Source organism: Athene cunicularia, assembly GCF_003259725.1.
Source record: "Athene cunicularia isolate RWA chromosome Z unlocalized genomic scaffold, athCun1 chrZ_part4, whole genome shotgun sequence".
NCBI classification, from domain to species: domain Eukaryota; kingdom Metazoa; phylum Chordata; class Aves; order Strigiformes; family Strigidae; genus Athene; species Athene cunicularia.
This window is the reverse complement of record NW_020799145.1, coordinates 1,214,536-1,231,190: the sequence shown is the minus strand read 5'-3', so window position 1 is coordinate 1,231,190 and position 16,655 is coordinate 1,214,536. Positions and strand designations below refer to the sequence as shown.

General features: G+C 42.0%; 1 protein-coding gene across 1 annotated transcript in view; it reads right to left on the bottom strand.

The window, feature by feature from the left end:
* The window catches only part of DMRT1 (doublesex and mab-3 related transcription factor 1), a 60,674-nt gene extending 45,889 nt beyond the window's left edge, over positions 1-14,785 (bottom strand). The window contains exons 1-3 of the mRNA XM_026866773.1: positions 14,769-14,785; positions 14,626-14,683; positions 14,148-14,331 (exon numbers count right to left, since the gene is read on the bottom strand). Of these exons, the coding sequence (XP_026722574.1) occupies positions 14,148-14,331; positions 14,626-14,683; positions 14,769-14,785 (259 nt within the window). The remainder of the gene's footprint in view (positions 1-14,147; positions 14,332-14,625; positions 14,684-14,768) is intronic.
* Between the last annotated feature and the right edge of the window lie 1,870 nt (positions 14,786-16,655).

Here is a 16,655-nt window from a genome sequence, read left to right as displayed (position 1 = left end):
AACTGTGTAATTAAATTAACTTCCCAAACACAAGAAAATCTGAGATACTTTTCTGTCATCATGACAAATGAAAGGAAACATCAAGGATCAGGTACTCACTTTGGAATAAAAGTGCACTGTATAAACTGCTGTAGCACATGGTATGAAGAATCAGGCCTTTCAGATCTGCCAGTGAAAACCTTCTCCCTGAAAGCAGAGTAAAAAACAGGAACTCTGGACTCCTGAATGCATCCCTGAATTCAGGCCCTAAGAGATGACTACATGAGCCACTGCTGTGAAGACAAAATCCTTCTCCACACTTCTGCACAATCTGCAGACCTCTGGCCCATCGCTCTGTGCCAGCTCTCAGACAGACCTTAACAATGGTACAAGGAAGAGAGAGTCACCCTGCCTTTGAGATGAGCCAACCATTACAGGTGAAGAGCAGAGTCTGCAGAGTAGGAGGGGAGCTTGTGCTTCTACCCCTGTCCTGGATAGAGCCTAGTTTCTGAGATGTATGGGGCTGCCCCACTCTCATTCACCTATGGAAAACCACCTCTGCAGTCTTCCCAATTGTTTTGACCAGAAAACTTTTGAGAAAAGCATGTTTTTTCGCCCCTCCTGCAATTGCTAGCAATGCTACGACCCCATCTCAAGCTCAAATGCCAAATCCAGCGGTTCTTTTTCCTCCTTGTTCGGGATCACCTGCCCAAACAGCCCTGCATGCCCAGCTGAGCTCCAACTAGCATCTATTAGAGGGAGAGGTCAAAAAAATCTGTTATCAGCCGTATCAGATGTGTGGGCTAAAGAGCAGCTGTGTCTTCGGGCTAAAGAGTATAAATTATAGCCAAACCAGCTTATTGCCACCACAGTCCATAGGTACCTCTCTGACCATACCCAGGGAACACAACTGCTCAGTAGATAAGCCTTTCTTCTCAAAGCAGAAATAACCATTTTAAAAAAAGAAAAAAAATGCACAGTCCAACAACTCTGAGCCTCTTGCAGGCTCCTGGCCTTTCCTCTGGAGCTGAAGAGCACAGGGACCAATCTACGCCAAAACAATATTAATTTTCACCCTAAAGAAATAATTACTTTTTTCTTCCCTCTAGAAATAACGCTGGACTCATCATCTGAGCAAAGTGGAATAAGCTTTTCCAGTTCCATCTATAAAGGGCTAAACCAGTCCTATGTGGGACAGCACATCTCACCAACAACATTTGCCAGAAAGAGGCACTCTAACACAAGAATTAAGCAACTGACAGCACATTTCAAGAAAATCTGGGAGATCCCAGAATTAAGGCTGTCCCTTATTGTCTTGCTTGAGCTCCATGGTGTACGCACCCAACACACAAGCTTTTTGTGGCATTCTACAGCCACATGATGCTTCTGTTCACAATGTTAAAACCTACCCCACGAAATGACATTGGAAACCTCATGTTGAGCTGGTCCAGTTTGGCAAAGGCACAGGTGATTCAGAACAACCATATGGAGATTAATTACATTTTAGATGAGGGGGGTTACTAAAGGGCAATATAAACTGCTATCTCCCACCTCAGAACATGCTTTCTGGTCTTTTAATCATTTCTGTGTCTCCTGCCTGAGCTCTTCCAAGTTCAAGCCCAGGTGTTCTAGTTTGGACCATGGCACCATGGTTTTGGACCTATTCCCACCACCAGCTATAAATAGAAACCTAGGGAATACTACGAAGAGGACAAACAAACATGATACCTCCCTCGCCCCCTCTCCCAGTGTTCCATCATTTTTTTGGCTCAGTGACATTCCTTAGCCTGCTGTGGTATTCTTATTTAATAACAATTATTCCCTTCCAATATCTGTCGAGAGTCCACTTTTCTGTATGTACAATGTCACCAGGGAAGGAGTCCCACCAGTCCCCCAGGTACCTCACCAATTTCAGGCACAGAAGACACCAAGTCTCCCTCCCATAATCACAGGTCTGTCTGAAGAGGCTGTACTAGTTCTTGGTCATCCTTTTCCACCGGGAACCACTAACATTCAGCATAGTACCCTCATGGCCACTAGCTCCTCTGCAGTGACAATGTTTGTCAAGGAGAGACTCTGTTTTTCACTTCTGGCATGGATTAAAGTAGCTCTTGCTTGCACGTGACCAACCATCTAGTCAAGCCCTCCTGTAGTCCACTTCTGTCTTCTCTACTGTGTGCCAGACCATGAACCTTTCCATCCCTACCAAGATGCCCTGTGGTGACTGCAGGCTTTCTTCCAAGATACCAATGGGAAGACCACGCAGATTACAGGCAGGAGCAGGTCCCTCTGAGACTTCTCCAGAAACACTACCACATTAGCTTTCCCACTCAAACCTGCATTTTCAGTCTGAAAGGATCATCCTTCTTAAAACTATGTAACACATACAATACTGATTTTCTGTCAAGTCAGTTTCCTAATCAAGATGTCAGCAGATAAAAAAAATGCTTTGCAGAATTTGACTACATCAGTATGTGTGGTGGTGCAATTCTTACCCCTCCCTGCCCTCCTTGTTGGGCTGCTTGGTGCCAGGTGTGATTCCATCCACATTCCCCCAAGCCATACACCAATCTGTGGAGATAAGGACTCATAACCTTGAGGAGCCTGGCTCCTGCCCCTCCCAATCGCTTGGAAAAGGTTATAAATGGCCATCATCTCCTGATGGCCTGACACATAACAGGGGTGCATGTTATTCAAATTCTTGTGTAACTGACGGAAGGCACCAGATAGTATTTGACAAAAGTCAATTATCTTGGATCCTATAAACTGTGACCACCAGAGAGACCCTTTGAGCTCTCCTGGATTGCAGCGGGCTTGTGACCAGCATCTCCCCTGAGCTGGGACACCCCTCAGGTACCAAAACCCTTAAGGTGTCATCTGCTCCAGACGGAAGGCCAGGGCAAAGTCCACCCGCTCGAGTCTCAATTATCGCCCGTTGAGGAATGCCAAGCCATTGTGAGTATTTGCTCTAAACTCGAGAGGGAAATTTTCTTTGAGCTATCTTCTATTTCACCTGTTTATTGGTGGGTGTGTGTGTGTGGGTACGTACCCTTACCCGTGTTCCTGTGTGCTTGTCCCTTTTGTGTTCATTTTACCAAATCCAATCCCCTTTGTTCCTGTATGTATATGTCTGGTTTGTGTATGCGCATGTACATATGTGTATAAATTAAGGTACTGTTAAGTAAGTTAGAGTGAATATTGTCATTTTAGAACCTGAATAAGTCACTTTTCTTTCTGAGTTATTTTGTGTTGACAAATAGTTGTTATTAATAAATCTAGATTATTTTCCTAAATCATTGTCATGTCAACACTTTCATCCGCGACAGTATGTCACTTTGTCAAGAAATTTTGTAACGATAAAAGATTACTAACTTGACAGAATTCTTTATGCATAAACTTCTGTTAATTCACATTGTGTGAGCATCCTTTAACAGTTGCATTTCTCCCCCTCCCACACATTTCAGTCTTCTGTGGACTGTTCTGCTGCTTTCACAAAAACTGATGTCAGGCCAATGGATTTGAAGCCACTCATCCTACCACACCTGCTTTTCTTAAACACTGGCATGACACCAGCCTTCTTAAATACTGGTATGACACAAGCCGCCACCTTCTTAAGCACTGGCAGGACATCAACTTTCTTCCAGGCCTTAGGAATTTTGCAGTGTTACAAGACATACTGGAAATCAGCATTAATAGAACAGAGAGATCATCAGTCAAGTTTTCAGTTGTTGTGGGTTTTTTTTAAAAAAATACTGCATGCAAGTGATCCAATCCTGCTGATTTCAGTTACTGCTGGAAATTAAAGCAGAATGTAACCATCTCCATATACAGCAACATTATCTTCCTTTCTTCAAAGCAAAGATCAGAAAAAAAATATTGAGCATTTCTTCCTCTCTTCCACGTGTTAAATTATTATCCCATAATGGGTCAAATGCCTGTTAACTCTATGTGTGTGCATTCCTAAATACAACAAAAAAACCTCCCGAAGTTAGGATTTTTAGTTAATTTTAAACTTAACATAAACAGGTTTTTTTCAAATGAAAATGTGATTTGGGAGAAAAAAACAAGGAGGGAGAAAACCCAGCCAGAAGACTTCTTGGCATAAGTTTCCCAATCATACACACAGCCCTAGTCCAGCTCCAGCTAAGAGGAGCTGAAATACCACCACTGATTTCAGTAGAACTGGAGAGGGCACATTTGTTCACATTTAGCATACACTTAATAAAAATGATCTGCTGCAAACATTTAGCATGGAACTTAAAATACTCCTAATACAGCTGAAGAAATAAAACCTACAGAAAATAATTTTTATTTCTACACTTAATGCAAGCTTCAGGCCCTCAATAAGATGTCTACAGCAGCAAATTCCACTTTCAACATCTGCCACTGACTAGAGCAGAGTAACTGATCTTTTTATGTCAGCTAGGGGGCAATGCTTGTTCTTTCTTTACTTGCACTTTTGGTCTTTATAATACAGCTATAGCGATCGTATTCAAATCTTTTTTGGCAAAGAAGAATGGTTTTAGTAAAGAAAAAGCGTTCAATATCTTTGAACATGGCTTTCAATCTGTGAAGATGCTAGGCACTATTTTAATGTTCCAGCATATGTTTGTCCACACTGAACAGAGACAGCAGGATTATTTACACATCTAAAATCAGTAGCATGCAAACCCAATAAAATTAGTGCTTCAGAAAATTCGGAACATGAGAAACAACTGCCGTTTTCAACCTTCAGTATAACAGCAGGGAGTACGACTACTATGTGTACATATATATATATATATGTTATTAGTTATCTTGAGATATCTGATTTGAGAAAGAAATTTACAAACATTGAACTCATTGCATTCAGACATTCAACATGTTACACAAGTGTGTTAACAGAAGTAAAATTTAAAATCAACACAACTTTCTTTAAAAAAAAAAAAAAAAAAAGAGGAACAAATTAAAAGAGAAAATGAAATTAGGGAAGAAAACCAGATTTCTAGACAGTGATGGAAAACAGCCCAGACACCTGGCAGGCACAAAGAAGCAAACTGAGAGGTGGAGAAAGAAGTTCGGTATGGATTAGATGTAAAGGGATTTAAGTCATTAACAAGAGATCAAAGGGAACACTAGAAGGGAGGGAAGGCTTTACAAGTGTCTGAGATAGAAGACCTTGGAGGAAATATGACTGGGATAAAATCATTACAGCTCACACTAAAAATAATAAAGGGAGTAGGATGATGGTTGGAATTAGCTGGAGTCCATCCTTGGTTATAAGCTATATGATGACAGAAACCCAAAAGGTTTCTAAAAAAGACCAAGTAGAAATAACAGGAGGGCTTTTTCACCCTGTCTACCTAATATGTGATGGAAAAACTAATAACAGGAGTGGTAAAGCACCACGTTAGACATCCACTGGGCTTGAGCAAGTAAGCAAAAATCACGTGCAGGTGCACCACTTTTTACATGATTGTGAGCGTTGAATGGATCCAACAACATTTGCACTCATAAAATCTGCTTCCATGCAAATGCAAATTGATCACTAATGAATTCTGTTCACACAGAGCTAGTAGATAGAAATGCACAGTGACTGAACTACAGTGGCTTATATCAGCTGACATTCATTTGTGCCCATAACTATAGGCATCCAAGTCAGCAAATAGTGGCCTGTGCTGAAAGCAAAAATAGTACAAATTGAGACTAGAGACAGGAATTTAAAAAAACAAAAAAGCCCATAAAATAATTAGACATCCAGTCTCATTGTAAAGTAAGAGAAGCTCAGTGCTTCCCTGAAATTGACCCTCCACAGCTCTTCAAGAAAACAGAGTGCATGCTGATTAAGGCTGACAGGTACACTCAGGAGAAAGTTAAACAAAGTTCAGAAAAATAAATTAAAAAAAAAAAAGTTAGAAGTAGCATATGAAAAGCACTCCTACAAAAGAAACCTTCAAAACAACATTTTAGTCCTCACATCATTAAGTGACAAATATACTGAAAATGGAATAAGGGCCAACAGGCTGAATTAAGAAGTTAGTTGATAAATAAAGCAAATAAAAGCAGTCTTCAAGGTATAAGAAAGCACATGAAAAAAAAAGAAAAAGCAAGAAATCATGCCAGTGCTCAGTTAAGGAAACATGCAGTACTCCTTCACTCTGCACTTGTATCTTTTATGAAAACAAAAAGAACACCCCACACATTTAGATAAGTCATAGTAACTCTTTCAAGGACACAGAAAGGAACAAGAGGTTAGCTGCAGATAGATGTGTGTCCACGGATAGAAAACTCTTAGTACATCTTCTGCTCCTGCTCCATTCCTTATCTCAGTGTTCATAATGACAAATGGTAAGTACAAATTGGCACAGATAACTCCAAATGTGAATGCGCATATGCAAATGCCAGCCTGATGGAGAAAAGGCTTCCCAGGCACAAAGCACAAGAGGGGCTGCCCACCAGCCTCACTGTTCTTTGGCGGGACAAGAAGCCCCAGCACCTGCGTGCTAGACATTGTACGTGGTAAAGTCCGTTCAGCACACAGCAAATGCTGCCCAGCAGTGACCTTGCTCCAACTGGTAGCTCTACGGCTGGAAACCTCACATGTCATGAGAAGTCAGACAGAAAGATGTTGCAAACACAGAAAACCCTATGGTGAAAGATTCTGGAAAATGCAAAAACCCTAATCCTACTTCCAATTCTTTAGGGGAAAAAAGCTCTTCTAAAATGTGAAAGGATGGAAATACCTTCTGAACTGTCTGTGGGTTTTCACTTCCACCCCTCCAGCCCAAAGCCTGTCACAAAAGCCCTGGGGCTGAGCAGCCCTTCTCTTCCCAAGTAAGTGAGTCTGGGTAGGACATGGCGGGTCCCTCAGCACCCCTGCCTCCCCGACACACTGCAGAAAGCTCTCCCCAGCCCCTGCCTCTGGTGAAGACAGTCCTGGACAAGCCCTGCAGTACCACTTCATCAGAAGAAGCAAAGCAATCTTCTCTGAGGTCTTCCAAATCTTTTTATGCTATGATTTATTTTTACACTTCCACTGAAGCTTCCAAGAGAACTGAAAGCCTGAAAGGTAAAATAAAACTTCTTCATTTAGAGACAACTCTGAAAATTGCCACAAGTTCTACCTGTTTCACCAACATGACAGAAAAACCACACTTTGACAGAGTCTGTGCCTCACTGAAAAAACATGTACAGCACTTCAGACATTAGCCCAGAAAAAATGCAGGCACTCTTCCCCCCATCACCACCACACACATGAAGCTGCAAAGACGACAAATGAATATTGCTTGAAAGGAGGAGCAGGGAAAGTGCAAGCTTTGCAGGCTGCAAGCTCCAGAACTGGAGAATTAACTGGAAACATCTAATCAGGGATGCAGAACCCTGTAACATTATGATTTATGTAACACAGTCAAACAATGGTCAGAGGCAATGAATTATAAAGGAGATGACAAAGCTGCAGGAGATTTCCGCCATCTAGTTTAACCTGCACATTGATCAGAGTTTACCCCCATATTAATCACTTGAGATTGTAATCTAACACACTCTTAAACACCTCTCCTGATTATGCTTCACTTACCCCCTTGTCCTTATGCAGGTCACTCTATTGCTAATTGCACTTCTAGTTAGGAGAAAAAGTGTCTACTGTCTAATTTAATTTTGTCTTTTTTAGTTTCAAGCCGTTGCTCCTTGTTATGCTGTCTCAAGCACTGTAAATAATCCCTCCCCCTCCTCCATATTATTACCTCTCAAATATTTATAGACTGTTATATCCACCCTTAGTCTCCTTTTCTACAAGCCATACATCATTTTTGTCACCCTTCCCTCTATATTTTCAGATTTATCTATGTCATTTTATAATGAGATGCTCAACATTCCTTTGCAGTGTTCCCAAGTATGACAAAACCAAAGCAGTGGAGGCAGAAACACCCCTCTTGCTTCACAAGCTATGCCTTTTTAAACAACTCCAAGCAAAACACATGTCATTTCAGCAGGAACTGAAAATTACACCACCATTGCCATCACACTGTGAAGAGCTTCATTCATGACATAGTTGTATCAGTCAGAAATTTAACAAGTCTATTAGGGCAAAGTTTTATCCTAAACCAAGGAAAGATTGTTCAAAGTGAAATACTCCCTCAATATTTGCTTAGTCCAGACTGAAATAGATCTAGCAACTGAGAAAAAAGGCAGAAGACCATCTCCAGCAACTGCTTCCCCAAAGTCTAACTCATGCTGTGGAAATAACACAAGAGAGGTAAGGTAGTTCACAGACTCTTACTAAGAGACATGCAAACGTGATTCTTTTCCTGTCATCTTAACTCCAACTAACTGGAGAAAAATAAATGAATATAGATGGAAAGGTATTAGTTATTCAGGTGAAGGATGCAAAACTTCTTTTTTTTTGACAGCTGTTACAATCCACTAAAGACACATCATATTCAACTACGGTCTTTTCTTTTGAACAGAGATTTGTTGGCTGTGGGATAAGCTGGGGAAAAGCACCAGGAAGCAGTGGATGGGACTGATTGTCTCTCAGTATCAAAGGAGAGTTGGCAGGACCTGGAGACAGACGGCACCTAAAACTTGTGAGGTAGTAATAAGCACAACAGAAGAAACTCAGTGTTAAAAAGTAATGAGGAGACAAAGATAGAGCTGGATGATGGACTGGTAACCACTGCAGACCCAAGACCTCTCAGGACATGCAGCCATTGTGTTAGCCCTGGCACAGGCAGGCAAAGCAGCTAATGCCTCCTGCTCCTTACTCCTCAGACTCCTGAGGTTGCTGCCACCTGACTTAGCAATCCTCTCCACCACCTGTCAGCCCCTATGATGATAATTTTCTGTTGAAATCTACCATAGATTTAGTCATCGAGTGTTTTCAGGTCAGTAGAGTCAGGATTTCTTTCCCAGGCTTGCAAATGCTGATCAGTATTGAGGCTGGCTGAATTTCAAATTTCAATACATTGACTTAATGTCAATACAAAAAAGGAAGCATTTCATAGATTCCAGAATAGTTTAGTTTGGAAAGGACTGCTGGAGGCCAGCTGGCCCAAACTCTGCTCAAAGCAGGGCCAGCTTCACAGTTAGATCATGCTGCTCAGGCACCATCCATCTGAGTTTCGAGTCTCCACAAGGATGGAGTCTCCACAACCTCACCTGTTCGAGTGCTTAAGCACAGTCATGGTGAAATGTCCATGGAAGCTTCCTCATGTTGCCCATCAGGTGACTAAATGGAGACTTTTTTGACAAAACCAAAATTCTGACAGCATATGACATTATACTGTAAAGACTTAAAAGGACTTAGGAAGCATTTCTTTAGGAAACATTGCATTACGAAGCATTTATTTCCAGAAGGGCTTGTTAGGCATTGAAATGGGCTGCCCAGGGATGTGGTGGAGTCCCCATCCCTGGAGGGGTTTAAGAGTCGGGTTCACATAGCGCTGAGGGATCTGGTGTAGTTGGGAACTGTCAGTGTTAGGTTAATGGTTGGGCTGGATGATCTTCAAGGTCTTTTCCAACCTAGATGATTCTGTGACTTTCTTTCAAAGGAAAATTTCTCATGTTTTTTTAAAACCAGGCCATGGTATCTTCCAATTATAATTTTTTTCTTTATTTATGCAGCTCAACATCTGCAAAGCCATGACATCAATTTTTGAAATCACAATACAGTGTCATTGAAAAGGTCAATGCAAAAGATGATACCAAAAAATCAAAGGAAGAGTAAAGAAGGCAATGTAGGGTTTTCATCTAGGCATCTAAGGCACTGCAAGTTCAAAGGGATCTTAGCACCATCATTCATGAGGCATAGTATTACTGCTGACCCCACTAGTTTGTATTTATGAGCAGATAAAAATTCATCTGTTCCACAAAGAGTTTCAAAGTGAAGGCAGCGCCTACTTAAAGAAATGTAAAAAGAACACTATTTTGTTTCCATCACACATAATAAATGTAGCAAAGGGAAATAACAAGTGCTCATTACTCATAGTTGTTAACAATGGTATGTTTGTGCACTGCTGATACTACAAAAGCACCTAAACCATTAATGTAATTGCAAAGCCAACAGGAAACTAACCACAACAGAGTGCAGGAGCAGGAGCTGGCATTTAGCATCATACAGTAATACTGTCTGTATTGGACATTTCTAAATTGGGCCAAAGTGAGCACAGAGTAGCAGAAAGAAGGGGTGATTTCCAGGACTTTCCAGTCATCAGGTGCAGGCATCCCATCCCAATCTCCAAATGCCAAGTATGACCCTTAGTCGGAGGAAAGGTGAAATGCACTGTCTCCTTCACTGTGAGCAGTTCTCACTTGAACATGTTTCATTATCACGTTTCTCCTGCCCCCCTGGTGATTTCTAAAATGGTAGAGGTACCAAACTAACATGAAATGGGGAAGAATCCAGGTTTTGAAAACTGAGTTATATCTGAAGGGCGTATCTTAAATGCCTCACTACGATCTTTTCCTGAGTTCTGCACACTAGTTAACCTAACAAGATGTACTCACCCAATGGAAGATAGGACATTTATTTTAGATGCACTGGAATGACGACTTTTTGCTGCTCTGTACAATTAAATGGTCTTTGCTCTCAGCAACCTGCAACTTTTTAAGTGAAAATGCACAGAAACTGAAAAGTCTGTTTTCAAGAGATTCTGCTAATGCCCTGCAACCACAGTCTGCTCCCTTCCAACTACCCTGAAAGTTCTGTTTGCTTTTGAGTGGGGAAGGTATGCTCCATCCAGAGTGGGGAAGATATGCTCCATCCAAAGTAAGTATTGTTTCCAAGCTTGAGATGGTAAATGCACAAACCCCTACACTATGACCATGATAGTTCATTTTTCCCCTTTCCATCAACAGCATGTCATGAAGGGATCTGAAAAATTGCCTCTAGTCTCTCCAGGTGTCAAAATATTTCTGATCTGCCGATAAAAAGGATACAGCAAGGAAAGACTCTCTCTCTGGCGCTATGTCTGATTTGTGTGACTCCTTCACACATTACTCCTCTGACAGCAAACAACATTGTGCTTGATGGGAGTCTAAAAGAAAAACTGCTCTTGTGAAGCCAAAAACTTACAGGAGGAACAGAATTACCACTGTCAAAACCACCTCTTGTCCAGTCTAATGCATGTTGTACAGGGCATGCTGCACTCCCAGGACCCATCGGTTCCCCTGGGGCTTGCAGAGAGTTGCTGACTTCTCCCTGCCACAAAAGGTTTCACTCTCTCTGCCTGCCTTAATAATTACTGTAAATCCTTGCAAAAACAGCATCTCAACCTACCAAACTGAGACACTGTGACACATGCTCTGACAGGGTGTCTCATTTTACTTTGCAGCTGAGGGTACCAGTGAAATGCTAAAACAGCAATGCAAGATTCCTTCATGTACATGGTCCTGAAACAACCTGACACATAAAACAAGAACTTCATGTCACGTCACACCTGGCAGTTTCTTACCTACCAAAAGATCTATATATGCTGAAAAAAAGAAAGCATCAAAATATTTAAGCAATATTGCTCACTGAAAAATCAGACTTTCCAGGATGAAGCCTGTACTCCAGATATCTGACAAAGTCACCCTACAGGTCTGGCTGAATACAGAGCACCTTCTGCAGCCTCAGAGCCAGCATGCAGTCACCGGTGTCATTAAATCCATACTCACGAGTACTTATGTGCTTACAACAGCTCAATCTACCAAAATTATCTGGGACAGAACTTTGTGCAGTGCACTCATTTTTAAGTTAAATATTAATTTCTGTTGCCACTTAGGTGCCTAAAACCAAAATTATTAACCCAATTTCCTATTCATTCCCAGATTCTTCCATTTCTTGTGAACAAATCTGACCCTGCCTTGACTTTTGGCTAGAATCACATCTTCGCTCTGGAGATGGAGCTGTGTATTCTAAATGTTGTCACTCACACACAGTTATTTAGTAAATTGCTCATGGAACAGTGTATTTGAATTGCTCACAGAGAAAAATCCACTGTAAGAAAGACGACTGCAAACCATTTACAAATGCTTTAACTTTCAAACAATTCAAATTACTTTAAAATTAGGCATTTTTGTATTTTCAAGACTTTATTCAAGCATGTGAATTGCTTAAACTTGTTTAATGAATGTTTTTCATTAAAAGACCATAGCTTAATTCAATTAATAAGAAATCACTGAAGTGGGATTAATAAATTAAATACCTCCACTGACATTTTAAAACATTAAAAACAAAGCTTATGCAAATTTTGTTGACAGTATGACAATTATGTTCTTCGGGTTTTCTGTACATACAAGGGTTTTCTTGTTCACCTGAGTTACACACCATCTCTATACATTATTGAATATACTACTTTAATCTTCAGCCAGTTTTTTCCATGTCTATAGACAAAGCATGCAGTAATCCAAATGTGAAAGGAGAAATAGAGTCAATTCAAAGGTGACACTAACATGACTGCAATAATGAAAACAAAAAACCTAATAAAAAGCTATTTATTGTTTTATCAACCTGTTCTTCTAAAAGCTTCCCAAACAAATTCCTCCACATTGGTCTGAAACTGCCTGTCTGGAATGGATGCAACAAATCCATCTGACAAGGCTTTAAATGGCCTGCAAAATGAGTGACGTAGTTTGACAGACACACATACATGCACTGTCCTTTTATTAGTTAATGCAAAGCACTGTCCAGTTCAGAAGCATCTGTTTAACTGAGTATATTCACCTGTATTAATGACAACAGCACAGATAATTAAAAATGAATGAAATTTTCCTTTTTTCTATCCTTGTTTTCTTTTTTTTATATATATAACAGAAGTCACTTACATCAGTTTAATTTGTAAACATATTTAATTGCTGTATGTTTGGCAGAAGCTCTGAATAGGAAAAAGCATTTTGCCCAGAATCTTTACTTCACAGAACCACAGAATCATCTAGGTTGGAAAGGATCCTGGAGATTATCTAGTCCAACCGTTTGCCTAGCACAGTTCCCACCTACAGCATATCCTTAAGCTCTAAATTGACCCTACTCTTGAACACCTCCAGGGATGGGGACTCCACCACCTCCCTGGGCAGCCCATTTCAACGCCTAACAACCCGCTCTGTAAAGAAATGCTTCATAACATCTAGTCTGAACTTTCCCTGGCGCAACTTGAGGCCATTCCCTCTTGTCCTGTCGCTTTCTACTAGGCTCATCCTCAGTTCTCTGCAACCTCCTTTCAGGGAGCTCCCCTCAGCCTCCTCTTCTCCAGACTAAACACCCCCAGTTCCCGCAGCCACTCCTCAAAGGACACGTGCTCCAGACCCTGCACCAGCTTTGTAGCCCTTCTCTGGACATGTTCGAGTAACTCTATGTCCTTTTTGTAGTGAGGGGCCCAAAACTGAACACAATATTCAAGGTGCGGCCTCACCAGCACCAAGTACAAGGGCAAGATCACTTCCCTGTCCCTGCTGGCCACACTAATCCTGATACAAGCCAGGATGCCATTGGCCTTCTTGGCCACCTGAGCACACTGCTGGCTCATATTCAGTCAGCTGTCAATCGATACCCTTCAGCACCTTTATTTTCTGGTTGTACTTAGACATGGTTTTACTCAATCTGCCAACAAATATTTGTTTTTTTGGTTTAGGGAGTTTTGTTTGTTTTACAAGGGTTAAATGCAATACAGTAACATATATAGTAGACTGGAAGGACTGCATCAGACTTTCATAGCTGATCACACCTGGCCACACAGAACAGATGTACCACCACATCAAAACACATGAAGTGGGCAGTTCTCTGCTGCTGCATCAATGACATTACCAACATACTTGGCTCCCATACAATGCTGAAAACTCCAGTTTTGAAGAAGGCACACAGCCAGCCCACATGCCGTTTCCAGGACTGTGGCAGGAGCACATATTCTGGGAGAAAGGAGAAAAGCTCCTCATAAATCTCTACTTGCAGGTATACACCCTATTGAACTCAATTACAGTGACAGCTGTACCAAACTAATTTTGATTTTCAAGTAAAAATAATCAATTAAAATATGAAAGACTGATCCTGGGTTCTTCCCTTTTGCTAACCATACCAACAATGCATCACTGTTCTTGGAGAGGGGAGTCTCCATAAGCCCACTGCTGCAGAGATGGGAAGAGGTGCAACAGCAGGCAGGCATAAGCAATGTCAGCCCTCACTCCCAGCAAGGAGCATCACTCTCCCAGTATTTTACCTGACAGTGTGCTAGCTGCCGTCATGACTGTACTTGTCGAGTGCGCAGGGCTGCTGCTTTCCAACAGGAGACAAGAACTGCCACCACTGCTCTTCTTAACAAACGTCTCAGGAGCACTGGGCAAGGGCACTGGGCAGTTGATTCCCAGTTCCTCTTCCTGAGCTTGCTGCCTTCTCAGTGCAACCTGGGAACGAGAAGACAGACATAGGACATGCTCTCTGACTTGAGCACAATTTACAATGTCAACAACGAAAGACTCAAACTCAAGGCTATTTCTTCCTCTTGGTACTCTCTACAGTGTTGATGTCACAATCCAGCCAGAAAGGTAGAGGAGGATATAAATGAGGTTATAAAGCTATTTAAAACCAACCTCTTTTATTGTCCAAACATATATGAACAAACCTGTGAAATGCTGGTGTCACATACATCTTCCTCCAATAAGGCCACAAGAAGATGTACTAAAGCTGACTACACTCACCTGACACAGTTGCCCTTGGGCAAAGCATACTTCCCTCCTCTCTGATGATGCACAGATACTGGGGATAAGAAATTCACCTACTTACAGAGTTCTGGGGTGCTTCTTCATCAATATAAAGCAGCTCCTATTGAGGGACACCTCACATGCTTACACCTGCCATCTGTTGCTCTGTCCAAGCCTTCTGGGCTCCCTTGCTAGCTCTTTGCTGGAAACAGAGCCTTTCAAGGGAATTTCAGTGCTCTGTACAGACAGAGCCATCATGGAAGAAGCATGGCAGATGTGGGGAGCCACCCTCTGAGTATCTCAGCCAGCATCACATGCACTGCAGGTAGCTGGCCAGGCCTGGAGCAGCAGGAGCTCCCCATTTCTTTCCCAAAACTGACTAGGTTCCAAAGCCAAGCCTGCACACACTTTGCAGTCTGGACATTAGTGCAAACCATAGTTATTGCTTACTGAAGATAGAGAGGACCCCTTCCGCCTCATCTGAACTGGCAGATCAATTTTGCACAACTGTCCACCCATGTCAAGTTGTGATACATGTTCAGGCAATAGACACAACACTGCGGGCCTTACAGCTACGTGCCCTGCAATTTGCCAGGTTTGCATCTGTATCTGAACCCTGGAAATCTGTCTCAGACAGATTACAGACTGGGATCATAGTTTTTTCTTACTAGAAATTCTCCTAAGTAACTTGGACAACACTTCTATGTTCAACAGCAACATTTTTCTAATACAGATGCCTAATTCCATTGGAGAAATTAATAATAGCTCTTGCAATAGATATCCCGAACAGGGGGTGTGACATTGACTTCACAAACCAATAACCTTGACCTGTAACATTCTGCCAGCACCAAGGGGCTTACTGCAGAAATGTATTAAAAGGGGGAATGTGTAACTCCTACACAGATAAGGTTTAGTTAGGGAGGTTTTTAAAGCCACTTTCCAATACTAGGCAGGGAAGAGAAAACCCCCAGGAAGGCCACCGCCAGGACCTGCTAGCAGGGGTCATTCAGCACCTGACAGAAGCTGCTGGGTAGCAGATCAACCTATGCAGAAGGGGACACTTCCATGGGGAACAGCCCACTGCATGCTCCTTCCCCCAAGGCAGTCAGACTGCAAAGGGATCCACGTTTATGATTCCATGGGTCACACTACGCTGAGAAAGTGCATGTAACCTGCGCATAGTAACAATTTCTGGACTGCCATGCCACTGACAAGGAGGAATTATTTAAACGAACAAAAGCTCCCAGTGAGTTCAGAGGACATTTAGGATACCTGCACTGAATAATTAAATTAAAAAGTGGGTAAGGATTTAATCCAGGTCTGCTAAGGTTTTGAAATCTGTCAGTGGGACACTCATTTTACGCAGGATCACAAAGCTTTTGGCAACAGTGGGTCGGTGGGTCTGACACCACTGCCTTTACTCACACCAGTAGTCCTAACGCCTTTCAGTTAATTTGTCTGCAGTGGACTACCTGCACGAACGACAATGTGCAACCCCACTCACAGAGCTCAAGTACGCTAGCAGCCATTACACTCCCAGGTCTCCGTGAAGTTTCCGAGATAAAGATCACAAGGTTGTTTACATTATGTAAGGATACAGCAGTCATTTACACTGCCAAAGAGCTGCGACTCCAGCTGGACCGCTTAACGACAGAAGTTCTTCCTACACAGAACTAGATGTAGTTTGGCTTCTTAGCGAATACTAGGGAGTCCTCGTTTTAGATTTAAGATTACCCAGCTACACAGCTATTTACAGAGGCGGTCTATGCAGAACCAGGAACAATGTCGTTAAAAAATCTTTTTAGGAATGCACTCAAGTAAAGCCACCTCTCGCTATAAATATTCTCGCTAACCAATTAGTTGGCTAGCTTATTCCTTAATTAGTTTAAAACAAGTTGAAAACCAGCAATTTCACCTTAGCTAGGATTCTTGCTTCTCTGAAGGTCTTAAAACAGACCCGCGCTGCCGCCCCGGTTCGGCTTGGCGTAGGTGGCCGGGGGGACGCGTCCAGCCGCGCTCGGCGGTGC